This window comes from Aedes albopictus, chromosome 2 (genome assembly GCF_035046485.1).
Source record: "Aedes albopictus strain Foshan chromosome 2, AalbF5, whole genome shotgun sequence".
Lineage (NCBI taxonomy): Eukaryota > Metazoa > Arthropoda > Insecta > Diptera > Culicidae > Aedes > Aedes albopictus.
In genome coordinates, this window is record NC_085137.1 from 266,742,800 (window position 1) to 266,762,866 (window position 20,067).

The 20,067-nt window shown below is 41.8% G+C and overlaps 2 protein-coding genes across 2 annotated transcripts in view; both read right to left on the reverse strand.

Moving 5' to 3' along the window:
- The window catches only part of LOC115261841 (diuretic hormone class 2), a 331,133-nt gene that overhangs the window by 247,911 nt on the left and 63,155 nt on the right, over positions 1-20,067 (reverse strand). The gene's annotated exons all lie outside the window — the stretch shown is intronic.
- Positions 9,094-10,832, reverse strand: LOC109402997 (intracellular hyaluronan-binding protein 4). Its single transcript, XM_019675711.3, has 2 exons — positions 10,682-10,832; positions 9,094-10,619 (listed from the first exon to the last, which is right to left on the reverse strand). The coding sequence occupies exon 2, from the start codon at positions 10,565-10,567 to the stop codon at positions 9,305-9,307; it is 1,263 nt and encodes a 420-aa protein (XP_019531256.1). The 5' UTR covers positions 10,568-10,619; positions 10,682-10,832; the 3' UTR covers positions 9,094-9,304.

Consider the following 20,067-nt stretch of genomic DNA (forward strand, 5'->3'; position numbering starts at 1 on the left):
AACTGTACAGCCGAAAGCCAAGTGGTGCAATCCTCCGGTGAAAATCAAGCGGAAGCGTCTGGTCATCATTAAGGACGAAAATCTGCCACCATTGCAGTGGCCAACAGGAAGAATCCACGAACTCCACCCGGGAAAAGACGGCATAGTTCGGGTAGTCACGCTTCAAACCGCGCTAGGATTCGTCACCAGACCTGCGGCAAAACTCTGCCTTCTACCAGTTCCAGTTTCAATCAAGGATCCAGGATGCTCCAATCGTTTATAAGTTTCCCTCCAGGTCTATCTGGTCTTAAATTTTACATGTACCTTTCGACGTCCGAGGACTGCTGGCCTGCTGACTACGAGAGTTTTGGAATGGTTCCAGCAATACCCAGTCTATCACCGAAATGGCGGCATCGACACCAGTGTGGAATGGCAGGATTATTCCAGAAATGACTATTTCTGGAGGAGGCAGGATGTTTGCATGCAAATGTGACTTGATACGGTTCAGCACTCCATGGGCGATGCAACATGTCTTTCAATCAGCTACACATTGAACCTCCAGCACTCACATTGGCGTAGCTAGGATTTTTTCTGGAGGGGGCCCAGGAGGGGCCTGACTTGAAATGAATTTTAAGCGGGATGGGCGCCCGATATGTGATTATACAAATTGGTATTGTAGTTTTGAGTACCAAAAGGTAATCAAAATGACTGTTTTAGATTTGTTCATAGTTTCGTAAACTATATGAGTACGAACAATTCCTCCAAGATGTTTTTCCATAGCTTGCTTCAGTGATTCCATCATGGCTTCTTTCAGAAATTCAATCAAGAATTCATCTAGGGATTCCACTAGACATTTTTTCGGGGATTTGTCCTGGGATATCTTTAGAGATTCCTCCAGCAATTGTTTCAGTGCTTTTTTCGAGGTTTTCTCTAGGAATTTCTCCAGAGATCCTTTAAGATATTTCTGCAGGTATTCAGGTAGATTTCTACAGGGATTTCTCCATATATGCCTTCCAGAATTCCACTAGAGATTGCTCCAATAATTACATCTGGAATAATTCGAAGTATTTCTGCAGGAATGTATTCCAGAAAATCTTTTAGACAATTTTACTTAGAGATTATTAAAAAGTACTCCAAGAATGGTTTGAAAAACATGTACAAAAACCTTTAGGGATCTTAGTATTCCTTCAACAATAACTGCAGACATTGATTTCATTTTTTTTATCCAGGAATATTCCTACAAAAATTCTTCCAGGTATTCGCTAAGAAAGCTCTCCTGAGATTCCATAGAGTTCCTCATGGGGTTGCTTCCGGAATTGCTCATCGGGTTTCTTCAGAAATTACTTAGAGTTCCTCCAGGGATTCACCGGAAATTTCTTCTGTTATTCTTTCAAAAACGAATTCCGGGATTATTTCAAAAATGCCTGCAAGAACTCATGTTGAAATTCCTTCAGAAACTCCCCCAGGAATTAATCCAGGATTTCAGGATTTCCTCAGGAATTTTAGCGGTTTCTTCAGTATTTCCTCTTAGAATTCATCAGAAACTCCTCCTGGAATTCTCTCAGAAATCGAACTTTGTATTTCATCATAAATCTTGAGATTCCTCCAGAAACTCCTCAAGGAATTCCTTCGGAAATTCCTCCCGGATTTTTTCAAGAACTATTCCTGCCAATCCTCTAGGATGTTATTCAGGCATTTCTCCAGTGACTTATGCAAGAGTTCTACAAAGAACTTCTACAGGAATTACCCCAGGTATTTCCTCAGGAATTCCTCCGGGAATTTATTCTAGAATGGATCCAGGAATTCTTCCAGGGTTTTCTCCAAGAATTAATCCAGGAACTTGTTCTCTAGGGTTTCTTCTACACATTCCTCCAGGAATTATTTCATGGATCCCTCCAGAAATTCCACCGATGATTCCTGCAGTAATTCCTCTTGAAAATCCTTCTGGAATTCCTCCTGGAATTCCTCCAGAAATTCTTCTGGAAATTCCTCCTGGAACTCCACCAGAAATTCCTTTCAGAATTCCTCTAAAAATATCTCCAGGAATTCCTTCAGAAATTTCTCCATGGATTTCTACCAGAATTCCTCTTGAGATTCTTCAAGGAATTCATTCAGGGATTCCTCAAGGTATTTGTTTAGGGATTCCTCCTAGAGTTCTTCCATTAATAGTTCCACGGAATTTCCCCAAGATTTCCTATAAAGATTTGTTCAGGAATTCCTCCTGAGGTTCCTCTAGAAATTGTTTCAGGGATTCCTCCAGGTTTATTTCCAAGAATTCCTCCAAGGATTCTTCCAAGTAATTCTCTAGAAAATCCTTTAAGGATGCCTTCAGGAATTCCTCAAGAGGTTTCTTGAGAATTACCCCAAGAATCTTTTCAGAAAGTGCTCCAGGAATTGATCCAGGAACTCCCATAGGAATCCCTTCATAAATTACTACTGCAATTCCTCCAGGAATTCCTCCTGGAATTCCTCCAAAAAAAGCTCTGGGAATTACTCTACAAATTTTTATTGGATTTTTTTCAGAAATTTCTCTTGGAATTTCTTTAGAAATTTATCTTGGAATTTCTTCAGAAATTTATCCAGTAATTGCTTCCAGAATTTCTCTCGAGATTCCTCCAGGAATTCATTCCAGGAGTAGTTCCTCGGAATTTCCCCGAAAATTCCTTTACAAATTCATCCAGGAATACTTCCTAGGATTCCGCAAGGAATTTGTCCAGAACTTCCTGCAGAAATTTGTCCAGAACTTGCTAGGCATTCTTCCCGACGTTCCTCCAGAAATTGCTTCAGGGATTCCTCCAGGGATTTTCCCAAGAATTTTCCCAGGAATTCTTCCAAGAATTTCTCTAGAAATTTCTCTAAGGATTCCTCTAGGATTTTTTCAAGAGGTTTCTTTAGAAATTTCTCCTGGGAGTTTCTCCATGGACTCATCCCAGGATTTCTCTAGGAATTCATCTAGAGATTGCTCCGGGAGTTCTTCTAGAGGTCCCTCCCAGAGTTCTTGTAAAAACTCCACCAGGAATTTATCCAGAGATTGCTCCAGTCATTAGTCCAAGAATTTTTTCAGGGATTCTTGAAGGAAATTCTCCAGGGTTTCCTCAAAGCATTTCTTAAGGAATTTCTTGAGATACTCCTCCAGCAATTGATACAGGAATGTCTCCAGAAATTTACCCAGGGGTTCCTCGAGGCATTCCTCCAGAGATTTCTATAGGGATTCCTCCAGGCATTCCAAGATTCCTTCAGAAATTTCTTCAAGAATCTATATATATAAAAATGAGTTTGAAGTTTCTTTGAGGCAACAAAACTCACGAAAGGCTGAATCGATCAGGATGACTCTTGCATGGTTAGATTCGTATTCATGGTAGCTGTGTTTATATGTAAAAAAAAAGTTACGAATATCAGCTAGAAAAGTGAGAAAATTGATAAAGTACTGATTTTGCATAAGCTGGGCAGAAAATCAACGCGATCGAAATAAAACCAATCTAGATTGCGGTGCTATTTTGAGCTCAACAGTTGTCAAACCACCACAAGACGGCAAGACAAAGTTTGCCTGGACAGCTAGTTTATCTATAAAATCCTCCAGGGATTCATTAAGAAATTTCCTCAACAATTCCTCCCAGAGTTTATCCAAGAATTATTTCAATAATTTCTCCTGCATGAATTCCTCCTGAGATTTCTCCAGGAATTCCTTCAAATATTTTTTCAGGAATCCTCCAGGAAATGGCATTTCTACCACGAATTTCACCGGAATTACCCCAGATATTTCTTCAGGAATATCTCCGGGAATTTATTCAGGAATGGATCCAGGAATTCCTCCAGGCATTTCTTCGGAAATTCGCACAGCAATTGCTTCAGGAATTCTTCCAGGAATTCTTCCAGAAATCCTTCCAAGTTTTCCTCCAAGAAATAATCCAGGAATTTCTTCTCCTCGGTTTCCTCTACACATTCCTCCAAGAATTATTTCATGGATTCTTCCAGAAATTCCACCGATGCTTCCTCCAGTAATTCTTCCAAAAATTCCTTCTGAAATTGCGCCTGGAACTCCTCCAGAAATTCCTCTTCAAATTTCTCCTGGAACTCCACCAGAAATTCCTCTCAGAATTCCTCAAGGAATTTCTTCAGAAATTTCTTCATGGATTCCTTCCAGAATTCCTCCACAGATTCTTCCAGGAATTCATTGAAGGATTTTTCAAAGAATTAATTTAGGGATTCCTCCTGGAATTCTTCCATGAATAGTTCCATGGAATTTCCCCAAGATTTCCTGTAAAGATTTCTCCAGGAATTCCTCCTGGGATTCCACCTGGAAGTTGTCCGGAAGTTCCTCCATGAATGTCTTCTGAGGTTCCTTCAGAAATTTGTTTCAGGGATTCCTTCAGGGTTCTTTCCAAGAATTCCCCCAGGGATTCTTCCAAGAATTTCTGTAGAAATTTCTCTAAGAATTGTTCCAGGAATTCCTTAAGAGGTTTCTTCAGAAATGGTTTCCTCCAGGAATTAATACATGAATTGATAACTCCAGAGATTCCTCTAGAAAGGGCCCATATAGCCGAGGCGGTAAACTCACGGGTATTCAGCATGAACATGCTGAGGGTGACGGGTTCGATTCGCGGTCGGTCCAGGATCTTTTCGTAAAGGAAATTTCCTTGACTTCCTTGGGCATAAAGTATCTTCGTGCCTGTCACACGATATCCGCATGCAATATGGTCATTGGCAGAGGAAGCTCTCAGTAATTAACTGTTGAAGTGCTCATAGAACACTGAGATGCAGGCTTTGTCCCAATGAGGACGTTACGCCAAGAAGAGAGAGAGAGAGAGAGAGAGAGAGAGAGAGAGAGAGAGAGAGAGAGAGAGAGAGAGAGAGAGAGAGAGAGAGATTCCTCTAGAAATCCGTCCAGGAGTTATTTCACGGATTCCTCCAGAAATTCCACTAGGAATTACTCCAGGAATATATCAGAAATTCCTTCAGGGATTCCTCTAAGGATTTTTCCGTGAAATTCCTCCAGTAATTCTTCCAGAAATTCCTCCAAGATTTCCTCCAAGATTTCCTCATGGAATTCCTCCTGGAATTCCTCCAGAAATTCCTCTGGGAGTTCTTTTAGAAATTTATCTTGGAATTTCATCAGAAATTTCTCTAATGCTACAGGCATTACTCCAGGAACTTCTCCAGGGATGCCTCCTTCAGAAATTTCTCCATTAACTTCTCCAGGGGTTCCGCCAGGAATTTATCCAGAAAATTCTCCAGGATTTCGTAACAATTTGTACGATAATAAAAAAAAATCCCCTAATGCTCCAGGCTTTAGTCCAGGAACTTCTTCAGGGATTCCGCATGGAATTTGTCCAGAAGGTTGTCCAGAATTTCCTCAAGAAATACATCTAGGAATTCCTCCTGTGATATCTCGAAGAATTCCTCCAGAGATTCCTCCAGGAATGCGTCCAGAAATTCCTCCAAGGATTCATCTTATTTTTTTCTAGTAATTTCTACAGGGATTTCTGATGCGGATTCTTCAGATTTTTTTTCCTGAAATTCTCGCATAATTGCTCTTTGAATTATGGAACTCATCCAGGAATTCCTCCAGGTATACTTTCAGAAATTTCTCCAGGGATTCCTGCAGGTTTTGCTCCGAGAATTTCTGTAATGATTTCTTTCGAAATTTCTCTCTGGATTTTTTCAAAAATTTATTCAGCGATAAGTTCAAAAAATTCAGTAATCCGTTCATAATCTTTATCACGGATTCACTCCAGGGTTTTTTAAGGATTACTTGTAGATTTTTTGAATAATTTGAAGGATTTCTAGACGAACTCCTCCAGCGATTTGTATTGGAATTCTTTTAGATAATTTTAGAGGTACACAGAAGCCAAGAAATTCTCCAAGTAGTCATCCAGGAATTCTTTCACAATTATCTCCAAGAAATCTTTAAGGAATCCAATCAAGAATACCTTCAAGATTACCCCTTGCAGCAAAAGCTTTTAAATATATTAAAATTTCATCAATGGCCTTTTGAATGTGTGCATTGTTTGATAGACGCACAAATACCCCTGGCCCACGAAATAAAATATATTAGTGATCGACTAGAAATCACCTCCAGCATGGTTTTAAAGAATACACTCGTGTTTACGCTTGAGCTACATGGATCATTTCTTATTATGTAACATCTATTCTCACTAGGAATTCAAAAACTTTTGCTGGAATTCCATTGCAAATTCAACCAGATTTTTTCCCACATGATACTTGAATTCCACAAAGAAACTTTTAACCATATTTTGCAGTAATGCTGCTAGAAAATTCAAAGATTCTTAAAGATACTCATCAAAGAATTCCTGGAAATTATCATTAAGATTTAATTTCTCAGCGATTCAAAAAAGAAGACTAACAAAGCATTGCTATTTATATAATTCTGGTTATATAATGTTAGGAAATCAAAACTAACTAATTACATAGACCATTTTGTACAATGGTCTTGTAAAGAGTTACAAGTTGAGAATAGTCTCCAACAACTGTGAATTTGAACACATATTATGCCATATAAATGTCTATTATAGATCTATGTTGGTCACCACGACAATGGTTTTCAGATTTTTTCTAATCTCCATATATAAAGTCAAGAAAAATTTCTGGGGGGCGGGGCCTGGCGGATTCTGGGAGGGGCTTGCCCCCCAAGACCTCCCCCCACCCCGCCCCTCTAGCTACGCCAATGAGCACTCATGGGTGCAAGTGACGATGGAGCAGAAATGGGGTATCTGAGGGGAACAACCGAGAGCATGAGAACCAACGATGCGACACGAACCCTAACCTAAGGGGCTCGGATGGGGATGGAGATTGATGGAACAAACAACGACCAGCAGCAGTCCTTCGATGTTTCGCCGGGATCGGATCAACCGTGATGTGTCTCCGTTAAATGTATTTTGATTATGTGGTAGAAATTAAGTCGAATAAATTAGATGTTTAGTGTACGTTAGTTTAGATAATAAAACGGGTCTTAAGGTGAATATATGACCAAGCCAAAGCTCTTATTTTCAATAGCACAAATCTAAAGAACCGAATGTCGGTTCGAGCTGAAAAGTTGATCGATTGGTTATCCGTTGGTGTTGGCCAATCGATCAACCTTTCAGCTCAAAACGACATTTGGTTCTTCAGATTTGTGCCCTTGAAAATTCAAGGTGTGGCTTCGTTATATATTCACCTTTAAACCCTTGAAGTGGTATCAAATAAACGCTCTAAGGTTAACTAAAGAAACGTGCTAGTGATTTGCCTCTTCTCGCGTGGAAGAAAACTGCCGAAAGTCTGAAATGATTCGCCCTACTGACTCTCACTCCGCAAGCCAATCGTCGATGGATGGACGGATCAATTTTCTGATGTAAGTGCGCTGCTCGTCCTGACCGCTACAATTGGCTAGGGTTAGGTGCTAAAATGACATGAATGTTTTACCACAGACAAATAGACGTATCACTTGGAACAGAATGCGATAAAAATCATCGTCCCGCAAACATAATCGCAAAATGCTAATTATACTGTGGTATGCAAACCCACTGAGTAGATAGCAAACGTCAAACAGGAGCAAAAGCGATACCAGCGCCATGAGCGAGCGATTTGCGAAATACGGAACATTTGAATAATTCGTTAAAAAGGAAAATTATGGGAGATGGGTAGAGTGTGACGTCTGTTTGTCTGTGGTTTTACTTTGCAATAAAAGTTCGGTCGTTTTCGAAAGTTACACGAGCTTTGTTCATTGCGTAATCTTTCTTGAGTTAAGTTTAGTTGAGTTGAGCCTAAAGTCATCAACAGCATTAATATTGATTATACAATTGAAATGCGAACATTTATTTTTCTACTTCAAAAACGGCTGACAAAATCGGGGGTAGACAAAATCGGAGGTAGACTAAAACGGGGGCTGACAAAATCGGGTCCCCACTGTATTAGACAAAGTGTATCTCGGTGGTTTTCTTATCCACTTGTTTATTGATTGATTCAAGATCTTTTGACAGTTAACAAAAGATACAATTTTCCAGAATATGTAAGCTATTGTCTGAGTTGTTTTTAAGCATTACGTACAAGATTCTAGGAGGTGCCTGGCATTTCTAGTAGTTTAGCCCATGGTCAATGATGCTATTTTGGAAACCATTCCTGTAGATGCCAAATTCATATTTTTTTCTAGAAGGACCAAAAGCCACAATCATACAAAATAAATATGTTAAATACGAATAATACAACAATAATGTTGTCACGCGGTTGGCTACCTGCGTCAGCACCACGCTAATGCTGAGTACAGAAAGCGAGATTTTTCCAACGTGTTGTATAAAATACAACAGCGCGATCGCTCGAGGGTTAATAAGTGTAAGAAGGGTACTGTTCACCATAAATGGATTAAATCAGGTTTCTTTTATATTTGTTTGTTCCTTATTTATGTTTAGGCCCCCCTCCCCTCGTCACCGATGAGAGGTCTCGGACATAAATTTTTCAGATTAAATCTGGAGCTCGATTTAAATAGGTCCTATGTGCTTTTGTCGATTAAAAATTCTATCAGTTGGAATCGCTTATTATAGCGAAAACCGTTGAAATTGAACAAAGTATTGTGGCGTTAGCACTAAATTGGTTTCCGAAAAAACTTCATTGACTTCCGCTGCCTTTCCTATGCGTTAAACATTACGTCGGAAGTAGTGCGCTGTATAGACAATCAGATTTACTGTACAGCGCACTACTTCCGACGTTATGTTTAACGCATAGGAAAGGCAGCGGAAGTCAATGAAGTTTTTTCGGAATTCAATTTAGTGCTAAACGCACAATACATACATGCAGCAGAATCCTTACAAAACAGGCTTTTCGTTCCATCATTAAAAGTCTCCAAAATATCTTCCAGATGGCTACAATAACTAAAATAAACTGATCGAATTTTACATCGCCAAAAGCACATACGACCTATTCAAATCGAGCTCCAGAAATGTTTCATAATTTTGACCAACCCCCCCTCTTGATCAGCCAAGAGAGTTGGGACAAAATGTGGAATAAATATTTGTAACGGCCTAATTGCATATCAAAAGTTGATCTTTTGTTTCGAATGTACACGTTTGAGTCAAAAGGGATTGACACATGGTTTAAAAATTCTCAGTTACAATGACACACATATTTCATGTACTTAGCATTTTATTCTTTCTTTCAAGATTTTTGTTGTTACAAGTTACAGCACTATAGATCGATATATGAATTATTCTCACCGTTTTCATTACTTTGTGAATATTTCATTAAAGAAACCAACTGGTCTGAAAGTAAGCAAGTGTGCACGAAATTTATCGTACAATTCTTCACCATCAATATGCTGCAACTGTGAAGCTAATTTCTAGCCTAACGAAGGAAAATCATGCTCATCGTCAACTTTCGGAGCAGTGTTCTTATTGAAACGTGAACTCTGTTTAGCTTTAAAATTACCATCATTCGTCGCTGGTGGACGAGTGCGCCGGTCTCGTTTTTCTGGTTCGTTTTCACGTGTTTCATTTGTATCTTTCTTCTCCCCCTCGCGTCTTCCTGGATTTCTCGGTGTACCTTTTCCACCTCGTCCCCTTGGTCTACCCATCAATCCACCACGCCGTCCATCGTTGAAATGGAATTCAATATCAAGGACCTGTTTCTGTTTGCCAGTTTTCTGAATCTCATTTTCTTCTTCCGTTTCAGCTGTTTCGGATTTTTTCTTATCTAATGCTACCATCTTGTCCCATTGAGCTGCATTTTCACCTTCTCCTGCTTTCCTTAAATTGTATTGGGGTTTTGACCTGGCAGCCGCAATCTGTGCCTTCCATTCATCCAATGTCATTTCCTTAAGTTCTTCTTCGACAGGCTTAGCATCGCTTTGCTCAGTTTGTTCTTCTTTAGTCTGATCTGAAGCTTGCCCTTTCTCTTCCTCCGATTCATGTGGCATATATTCTTCCTGGAAATTATTGAACTCCTTTGCGTCTAATTTGGCACTACCCCAATTATGTGAACCAGTTCCATCACGTTTTTCGACAGATTTTACGCCAGTTTTATTAGAACCTGACTGACGATCGAATTCTCGTTTACCACGAACATCGAAGCGTTTGTTTCCAGTTTGTGGTTTACGGGGTCCATTTTCATCGTTGCCGCCTTCACGATTCTTTCGATTATTTTTGTCTTCGCGGTTTTCGGTGCCTGCATAGGTGCTCTTGTTAATTTGGCGTCTTTCGGAATTTTTTCCTGGGTAGCCATTTTTGTTTCCATCTTCACGTGTTGTGCGAATGTTATCTTTCTGGGTTTCTTTAATACCATGCTTCTCCCCACGCTGATTATGTAAATTAGAGTTATTATTTGCTGTAGAACTCTTAGGTTCTTCAAATTTGTCAGGATGTCGGTTTTCATTATTAACAGTTTTGCTTTGCGTAGTTTTGTTCTCTTTTTCCGCGTTTTTTACCTTTTTTACAGCCAATTTTGCAACCGAATTTTCAGTGGTCGTTGAGGGATTGACTTGGGGTTTCTTTTGAGTTTTTTGCTTTTTTTGAGTTATAGTTTCAAAAGGATCGTCACCCTCATCGTCGATTGAAAAAAGGTCGTACCGATTGGCCACATTTATCCCATACGATGTGTTCTCCATTTTTAATACTTGTTAGACACTTGATTTGTGTCACCAAATGAATCACACGCCACTGAAAATAAAATAATAATGAATATAGTATTTGCAGTTTTCGTTCAATTAACCACTAAATACCTTGATTTTATTTGAATTAACATTCGTAGAACTAACAAATGATGAACATAGTCGAACACACTTTCAGCAACAAATTTGCAAATATAAAATGAAGAGTTTTTCTTGCTGTAATGACAGCAATGAACTTTGTATGACATTCGGTACCCTCATGGAAACAGTCCCTCGGATACACTGCAGGTGTGGCAATAAAAATATCAGGCAACATGCGCATTAATGGTTGATGCCGTGCTGCCATCTAGTGATAAAATAAAAACGACGTTTTTAGGGGTATTTCTATATTTGGACAACGATACCTGTTTGTGTCTTTTGACAATTAATTAATTGTAGTACAGCGTAAATGATAAATTCAGGCTTTTTTAATTAGATATGTCTTGGACACCCTGGGGTCCACTATTGGTGGTTTATTGGGGTGGAAGTTTACCTATAGAAGCAGATTTGTGCTTTAAATTTGAGAATAATTGCTAGCGGTCAACTATAGGTTAAGGGTCCACTATTGGATAAAAAACCCTATTTGCATTTCTTCACTCCGGCTTAGCATATGAATGCGATGGGTTATGCTAAGCCAAGCTTAACGAAATTACCCAAATCATTCCAGTGTCTTTCTAATGAAAATGTCATTTCAAGCTGCCGATATATTTAAAATGCCCGTTATGTATACTATATAGTAACAAAAACAACATATCCGCTAAAATTTTAGCAGGAAAATCGTTCGGCAAGTTCTTTGGATGCAGAAGGAAATTTCAATGATGAACTACCTAGACTGTAGATATTTTACGCTACGCCAGTATTGAAAATCTTCGATTTAGTACCTACTCCATATGATCGTTCCACAACATTTTGTGTTCGAATTTGCCTTTTGTTGTACAGAGTTGAAGTAGGGTATTGGTTCCGTTATTAAACATGTGGCTCCCATTTCCAACCTACTGAAAAAAGATTAAAGCACTGTTTGTTTTGTTTCTTATTTTTTGTATGTTTCGTCAAAAAAAGAACGGAATCAATCGGTGCCGTTATTGCTTGTTTTTGAATAGGGTGAATTTGGGAGCGTGAGATTACATATGCCACTCGTACTTTACCACATTGCAGAAAAGGCGTTTATTTTATGTTATTTATCGCCTACGAATAATCTCCTCCATTATTGCCCCGATCGAGTTGCATCTTCGATGAGTTTTTGAAAATGTGTTGGTTGTGAGATGCTTCAGACTGCGAATATGTTTGAAAGTTTGAACTTGCACATTAAATGAAAACCAAATCAAAGTTCAAGTTCAACTAGAAAGTGAAATCCGTTAGTTCAAACAGATTTATTAAACTTTTATTTCATTCGTTGATGTTTTTGATACCGTAAAGCGGGGTATCATTGATCAGCGGGGTAACATTGATCGGCTTGACCCACCTCATTAAATGTTCAAACTAACAATTTTCATTGCGTAAGTTTTTGCTAACGAATAGTGTTTCGTAATATGTTAGTGTTTCATTACTTAAAATGACATCAAGTTCATGGAAATTTAGTTTCATTATCATATAAATAAATCGGGTTTTTCTCAATTGTGTTACGTAACGCAATTTCTACCATTCTTAAACATTCATGCTTAGCATGATTGCTAGATAAAACATCAAATTCGAAATTGATGTATGTACCAGGGTATGTACTCAATATGATATCCTAGTGTTGGATTTCACAAACAAAACTGTTATGAAAGTGATACTTCTCAATAAAATATAAGATTTATTGAAGGTAGGCATTATACCCAGGTAACCATTAAGGACTGCTATAAGCGTTATATAGGACATTGAGTAGCTTTGCAGTGCCAACAAGCTCTGTAAAAGATGTCTTAATGCTTATAGCCCCTGTCAACCGTAAGCACAAAAATAAGCCGTATATAACGCTAACTTTTAGTGCTTGTTGGCCCTGTACCTTTAGGCCGAATAAGATGGCTGTCGATGCTGTTGCTCGGCTTGAGGTGTATGACATTCGTGTCAATCAAAATTGATTTCAACCAAAACAATACTGAGGCCAATGAAAGTGACTGGAGTTCAGTGGAAAGATTCGCGAGATTGAATAAATTTGATCAGCGAGCAACAGCACATTTAATCGACGTTTAAACACGCAGGCAGCCGTTTCCAGAAGGATTATGTTTTAAACTGGAATCGTGATCAATCTCCTACATCTATTTGACAAATTCCACCTCAATTACCTCCTTATCTCTTGCCTTATGCTACCGATTTGCACTTCCCTATATCAAACCCCACTAGAACTTCAAACATTATCGTGTTCGTCCTCCGGCATGGTCTCTGGATCGCAACCTCTTAAATACCAACAGCTTCTTACTCGTGTGAGATCGTTTCCTCGACCGCTTCTACTAAATGGAATCAAATTTTACCAACTTTTATCTACTTTAACCCTAAAAGGGATACACCTTCATGGCCTCAGTTTCGTCACCTCGCTGAGTGTGTTCCATCAAAGACGAGCTCTGAAAGGCGCCTGGGGTCCAATGGACCCCAGGTATCCCTTTTAGGGTTAAATATGGTTCTAAGAAAGCGAACTCCATGGTGCATTGATGGAGCAGATGGGAAGTTTGACGACGAGTGCCGACTCAAGAGGAATCTCGAGGACTTCGACTGAAACCTGAAGCGAGCAGCAAAAAAGTTCGATAGAAACACAAGACGCAAGAAAAAGATAAAAGATAAACAAGTTATATTTTTCTCTTTTTTCTTATTCCAATTTTTGACAGATCTTTTCCAGAGACTCGGTACGAATGGTTTCAGCAGGCCGTATATCAGCCGAATAATTCGCCAAAAATGGCTTTTGAGCAGCTTTATTAGAGGATATAGAACTTATTAGCTCTGTTAACCATGTTCTATATTCGACTATAGAGCCGAATCAATGCCACTTTTACGGCTTAATGGTTACTTGGGTAGTTATTTATGTAACGAGTTGCAAAATGATGATTTTTACAGCACGAGTTGTATTTAGCAGTGAAAGACAAACTTTCATTAGAATATGATTGTTGACGGCGTCATGCTCTACGCTGCCAGCCGTGCATTCACAACGCAGATGAGATGTGAGATCGACAAACATACTGAATTATGAGCAACTGTAGTACTAGACGTTGTGGTAGTGTGACAGAATATGTATGAATGAGAAACATAATAAAAACAAACAAATTTGCGAGGCGAACATCAAGTCGACCAAATTAGTGAATTTAATATTCAAGTTTAATGAATGAAATCGTGTTTCTTTAGCGTAAAATTACTTTGCTAGGTAGTGGTAGCGGATTGCAAAACCCTGCTCCAGTAGACAAGTAAGTTAGTATGAAAACATACATACTTTTAGTAAACCAAAATGTTTCTAATTATGTAGGCTACAAGTACGCGAAATTAGTAGTTGGAAGTACACAAGAGCAGCATAGTGAGAGTCCGAAAGCTATTGGAAAATCAAATCAAATCGATCGTAAGTAAAGTAAAGTGCGTAGAATAACATTGATGTATGTACTTAATGCATAGTATTGTCGTCGCGGTTGAAACCCGAAGTTTCCCCACACCCGACAATCGAATTATCTCAAAATTCATACGTAAAACCTAACGTCGGACGTAGTGCGCTGGACAGCGGACCTGACCCTCTATCCAGCGCACTGTGCCCGACGTACGTCCGACACACGGTTCAGGAGAAAAATCGATTTTCGCGTGTCAAAAATTCCGATTTTCAACTGCACGAACAATATTAGCGCTGGAATCCACACTGCTACAAGTACTCTTGAGAATATCGAAGAGGAGGAAAAGACAGTATTTCTTGTAAGTTTAAAACATGTTAATTTAGATTTAATACTAAAGTTACAAATAATTACAGTTGAGCTAACCGAAACAGGACTACTACGGAAAAATAGTTGTTTCTTTGGCGATTCCGAACATTATCAAAAGAAATGCCGGGCATAACCTCGAAAGCGATGCCGGGTGTTGGAGAGTTGACGATGACCGCCTGCGGAACGACTTCCGAAGTAGACGAGCAGATGATTGGGTGCGACAACTGTGACCGCTGGTTCCATACGCAGTGTGTTGGCGCTACGGAGGAAGCGACGAATGAAGTTAAGTGGTTCTGCCCGGCCACCGAGTGCCAGCAGGAGTACAGTGAGTACCTTATAAAGGTTGAGAAGGAGAAGACGAAGAAGAGTAGAAAGAAAAATAAAGCGTTAGGCGATGAGTCAGATAGGTCTAGATTAAGTCAGCCAGGTCGGAAAACAATGCCGGTTCCGAGTTGGAAAAACGGCTATAGGAGTTAGAGAAGGAACAGCAGGGGAAAGTGAGGGAAATGGAAATCGAAATGATTATTTTGGAGAAGCGTATGGAAATGGAGATAGCTTTGAAGGAGAAGAAGATGAGGCTAGAGAACGCGATAAGGGCGAAGCAGCGTGAGGAGGAGCAGGTGCTCATGGACAAAGCCTTAGCGGACGAAAAGGATCACCTGGAGATGTTGAGAAAGATGCGGGTAACGTTTGAAGTGAAGATATGTAGTGTTCAGAAAGAAGTGAAGCAGCTGTAGATAAAAGGGGAAGGCAGTCAGAAGAAGGAGACAGTTTTGGGAATTCCTCTCAGAAATCCGAAAGTCACGTTACCTACGCAGTTGGAGAAATCGAAGAAGCGGAAGGAGATGATGGATCGGCGACGCGAAAAGGAAGAAGAAAATAAAGAAGAAGAAGAAGAATCCGACTGGGAAGAAGAAAGCGGAGAGGAATAAGAAAACACCGAAGAAGAAGAAACAGAAGCCGAAGAAGAAGAAGAGCAAATGAAGCAGAAGAAGAAGAACGTGAAGAAAGTGGTTGCAAACGGGCTGGGAGTGCTCCGACGAAAGTACAGATGGCAGCGAGGAACGGGATAACGAAGGAGCTACCCATGTTCACCGGCAGACCAGAGGAGTGGCCGTTGTTTATCGGCTCCTACGAGGCGTCCAATGAGGCGTGTGGATTCACCGACGTTGAGAATCTGTTGCGGCTGCAAGAGAGCCTGAAAGGGTCAGCTTTGGAAAGTGTCCGAGGACAACTGTTGTTCCCGAAATCGGCTCCGAAGGTGATTTGCAAGCTGAGGCAGCTGTATGGTCGTCCGGAGCAACTACTACATTGTCATCTGGAGAAGGTACGCAAGCTGGATCCGCCAAAGGCCCACAAACTGGCAACTTCATTCCTTTCGGGACAGCAGTGGAACAGCTCTGCGAGCATCTAGAGGCCGCCGGACTAAAACAACATCTGGTGAACCCACTGTTGGTGCAGGACCTTGTGGACAAGCTTCCTCCCGACGACAAATGTCGGTATAAGAAGCGGAAGAAGACTCCGTACTTTCACCAATTTTCTGTCGGGAATAGTGGCCGAGGCATGCGAAGCGAATGTTTCGGTCGACTTTAAGTCAGAAGCGAAACAGGGAAGTTCTGGTTTCACGAAAGCGAAGAATAAGGAGAGAGGTGCAGTCTACAACCACAGTGCTGCAGAGTTGGTCACCAACGAGCCAGCAGCGGTGGTGCCCAAGCAAAAAGCCTGCAAAGTGTGTAAGGGAACGCACCATCGTTTGAGATTCTGCCAGGACTTCAAGAGCATGACGCCGGCAGATCGGGCAAATAGCATTACAAGGAAAAAGCATTAGTAGACCAGCTGGGAGCAGAGCGCGTCCGGCAGAAACTCGAGATCCGGTGGACCGGATACGTTGCCCGCGTCGAGAAGGACTCGACACAGATAAGTTTGAAGATTTCGGCAGCTGGAGGAACGCAGCAGCTACTGATGAACGAAGTCAGCACCGTAGGGGAGTTAGCTCTGCCGGAGCAGTCGCTTAATGCTCGAGAGATAATGCAACAGTATGAACATATTCGTGATTCGCCGATTACGTCGTACCGAAGAAACCGTTCGTGAATTTTGATAGGTTTGAACAATCTGCATACGATGGCGCCAGTCGATGCCAGGTTGGGTGGACCAGGAGAGCCGATAGTGGTGAAGTCGGTATTGGGATGGACAATATACGGCCCAAGCCGTGGAGCAGATTCATCCCATGCTCACGTTGTCGGTCACCATGACGAAATCAGCAATCAACAGATTCACGATCTGATTTAGCAGCAGTATGCGCTGGAAGAGTCCGTGATATGCAAGATGAAGGAGTCTGCAGAAGACAGACGAGCTCGCGAAATTCTGGAGTCGAAACCCGTTCGAGTTGGGAATCGCTTCGAAACCGGGCTATCGTGGAAGTCCGATGATCCTCTTTTTCCGGACAGCTATCCGATGGCGCTACGTCGCAGCTACAAAATCGTCTGAGCAAAAACTCAACGCTTCGTGAAAGCGTGCAGAGGCAAAACGAGGAGTATCAGAACAAGGGATATGCACATCTGGCTACGCCGGATGAACTTGCCATGGCCAACCCAAGCAGGGTGTGGTACATACCGCTTGACGTTGTGGTAAATCCGCTGAAAGGAAAGGTTCGGTTGGTGTGGGCAGGCTTGACAGAAACTCCCTCGCGAGAAAATGAGGAAGCGATTTTGGCGATGTTCTGAGGAGTGAGAATAAAACTCAGAAATCACAACGCAAATCCTCAACAGCACAGAACGCGAGCTTGCCGCGCAGCGAGGAGTTCGTCCAACACTCATAATTGCTTGTTGTGTTTCTCACGTCCACTCACACTCAAAAAGCTCTCGCGAGTTCCACTCTCATACAAAGAAAGACTCTCGAGGCGAAAATCGTACTCAAAAACCCGAAATAATGATCGGCTCTTTTTTCGTTCCCCTCTTCCTCGCTCAGTTTTTATTGCTTCTCTGTTTGGGGTTCGTTCGCTCCCTCGCGACGTGGCAAAAGCAAAACACCGCTCTAAAGCATGTTGCAAAACTCTTTTGATTTCGAGGAGGATTATCAAGCCTGGGTGTAGGAAGGCCGTACATCAGTGAATGGAGTGTCGCTGAATTCGCAGCTAATGAAGGGACCTGACTTGCTAACGTTGCTGCCAGCGGTGATCAACCGGTTCCGGGAACGGCGAATCGAGTTCGGTGGCGATATAAAAGAAATGTACCACCAAATCAAGATTAGAGAGGAGGACAAAGAAGTCCAGCGTTTTCTGTTCCGAGCAATAGAAGGAGAACCACCTAAAGTCTACGTGGTGGACGTAGCCACGTTCGGGTCTACGTGCTCATCAAGTTCGGCGTAGTACATAAAAAAACAAGAATGCGTTGGAGTTTGCGGCAGAGTTTCCTGAGGCGACAGAAGCGATTGTTATGAAGCACCACGTAGACGATTACTTCGATTGCGTAGACACAATAGGAGGCGATCCGCCGAGCAAAAGAAGTGATGTATGTACACTCGAAAGGAGGTTTTGATATCCGGAACTGGGTTTCGAACTCCACAAAGGTACTACAGAGTCTCGGAGAGCAGAAAGTGGACCAGGCGGTTCATTTCAACCAAGACAAGGAGTCTGGAAATGAGAGGGTGCTCGGAATAATTTGGAACCCGAAGCAGGACATGTTCTCGTTTTCCACCGAGCATACAGAAGGCGTGAAAGAGTATTTGCGAGGTGACACGATCCCCACGAAGCGAATCGTATTGAGCTGCGTGATGGGATTCTTCGATCCACTCGGATTATTGGCACTGTTCACTGTCCACGGAAAGATTCTGGTTCAGGAGCTCTGGCGGATCGGTTGCGACTGGGACGAGCAAATAGAAGGCGAATGTTTGGAAGGTTGGAAACGGTGGATGAGTTTACTGCCGGCGGTCGAAGCGCTGCGTATTCCAAGAAGGTATTTTGGAGATCTTTATTCTTCCAATCGATAGAGCTGTACATCTTTACCGACGCCAGTAAGTGCGCGAACGGAGCCGCAGCATATATTCATGTGATGGTGAGTGATCATGTCAGGTGTTCTCTGGTGGTGGCCAGATCGAAAGTTGCGCCGTTAAAGCAACAATCGCTTCCAAGGCTGGAGCTGATGGCGGCCGTACTCAGAGCAAAATTGCTGACGACGGTGAGAGAGAATCATTTGATCACTCCCAAGTAACACACTTGTCACCGAAGAGTCACGGCGGCGCAGGATTATGTTGCGCAAAAGTCACTGTGACTAACTTCTAGCAAGTAAGTGTTTATTTGTTAGAAGTAAGTCACAGTGACTTCTGCGCAACAAAACCCTGCGCCGCCGTGACTCTTCGGTGACAAGTGTGTTACTCGGGCGTTAATCTGCAGTTCTTGTGGACGGATTCCCAAACGGTGCTCAGCTGGATGAGGTTGGATCAGCAGAAGTACAGACAAGCGGTGGCGTTTAAGATCGGAGAAATTCTGGAGAACATAAGTGTAGCGGATTGGCGGTGGGTCCCAACCAGGATGAATATTGCGGACGTGTTGACGGGGTGAAGGCCCCCCCTGGAATCGGACAGCCAGTGGTTTAGGGGGCCTGATTTTTTGTATGAGCCGGAGAATTCGAGAGTGGACGAGCGTGCTGTATCAGTTGAAGCCGACGTAGGATGAGGATGGAGTAATGTGGGTAGACGGAAGACTGAAGCAAGCCGAGTACATGCCGTACGACAAAAGGTTCCCGATTATTTTGCCCAGGAGTCACAGGATAACGGAGTTGCTCATCCAAAGCTACCACGAAGCGTTCGGTCATACGAATAGGGAGACAGTTTTCAACGAATTGCGACAGAGGTTCCACATCCCAAAGCTTCGAGCAGTGATCCGGAAGGTAGTTGCTGACTGTGTCTGGTACAAAGTGCATCGTTGTGTACCCCAAGTTCCGCAGATGGCTCCGCTATCGGTGCAGCGAGTAACTCCACATCAACGGCCATTCAGTGTAGTTGGCGTCGACTATTTAGGTCCAGTAACGGTGGTAGATGGTTGTCGAAACGAAAGACGATGGATGGCATTGTTCACGTGTTTGGCAGTTCGAGCGGTTCAGTGCACAGCCTATCGACACAGTCGTGCCTCATGGTGATTCGTCGGTTTGCGTGCAAACGTGGAATGCCACAGGAGTTCTTCTCGGATAACGGAACCAACTTTCAAGGTGCCAGCAAGGAGATCGGAAAGGTTTCGAGGAAGATCGTGCACGAAGAGTGTGCTGAAGCGATCGTTTGCTCCACTACCAAGTGAAGTATTGAAGATTTCCTAGTAGAATTTTTGGATGAATCTTTTGAAGAATTCCTGGATAAATTCTTGAAGAAAATCCTGGAAGAAACTCTGGAGGAATCCTTGAAGGAATTCCTGGATAAATTCCAGGAGGAGTTCCTGGACGAATTCCTGTAGGAATTCCTGGACGAATTCCTGTAGGAATTCCAGGAGAATTGTCTGGAAGGTTTCGAAAAAATAGTTGTAAATCTATAATATTATTTATTAATAGTTCTACTATTGAAACAAGTAGTTGGTAGTTTGGTTTACCTAATGAGATTACA

What these genes read in the sequence shown, in the direction of transcription:
- LOC109402997 (XM_019675711.3), bottom strand. Translation starts at nt 10,567, where the DNA reads ATGGAGAACACATCGTATGGGATAAATGTGGCCAATCGGTACGACCTT.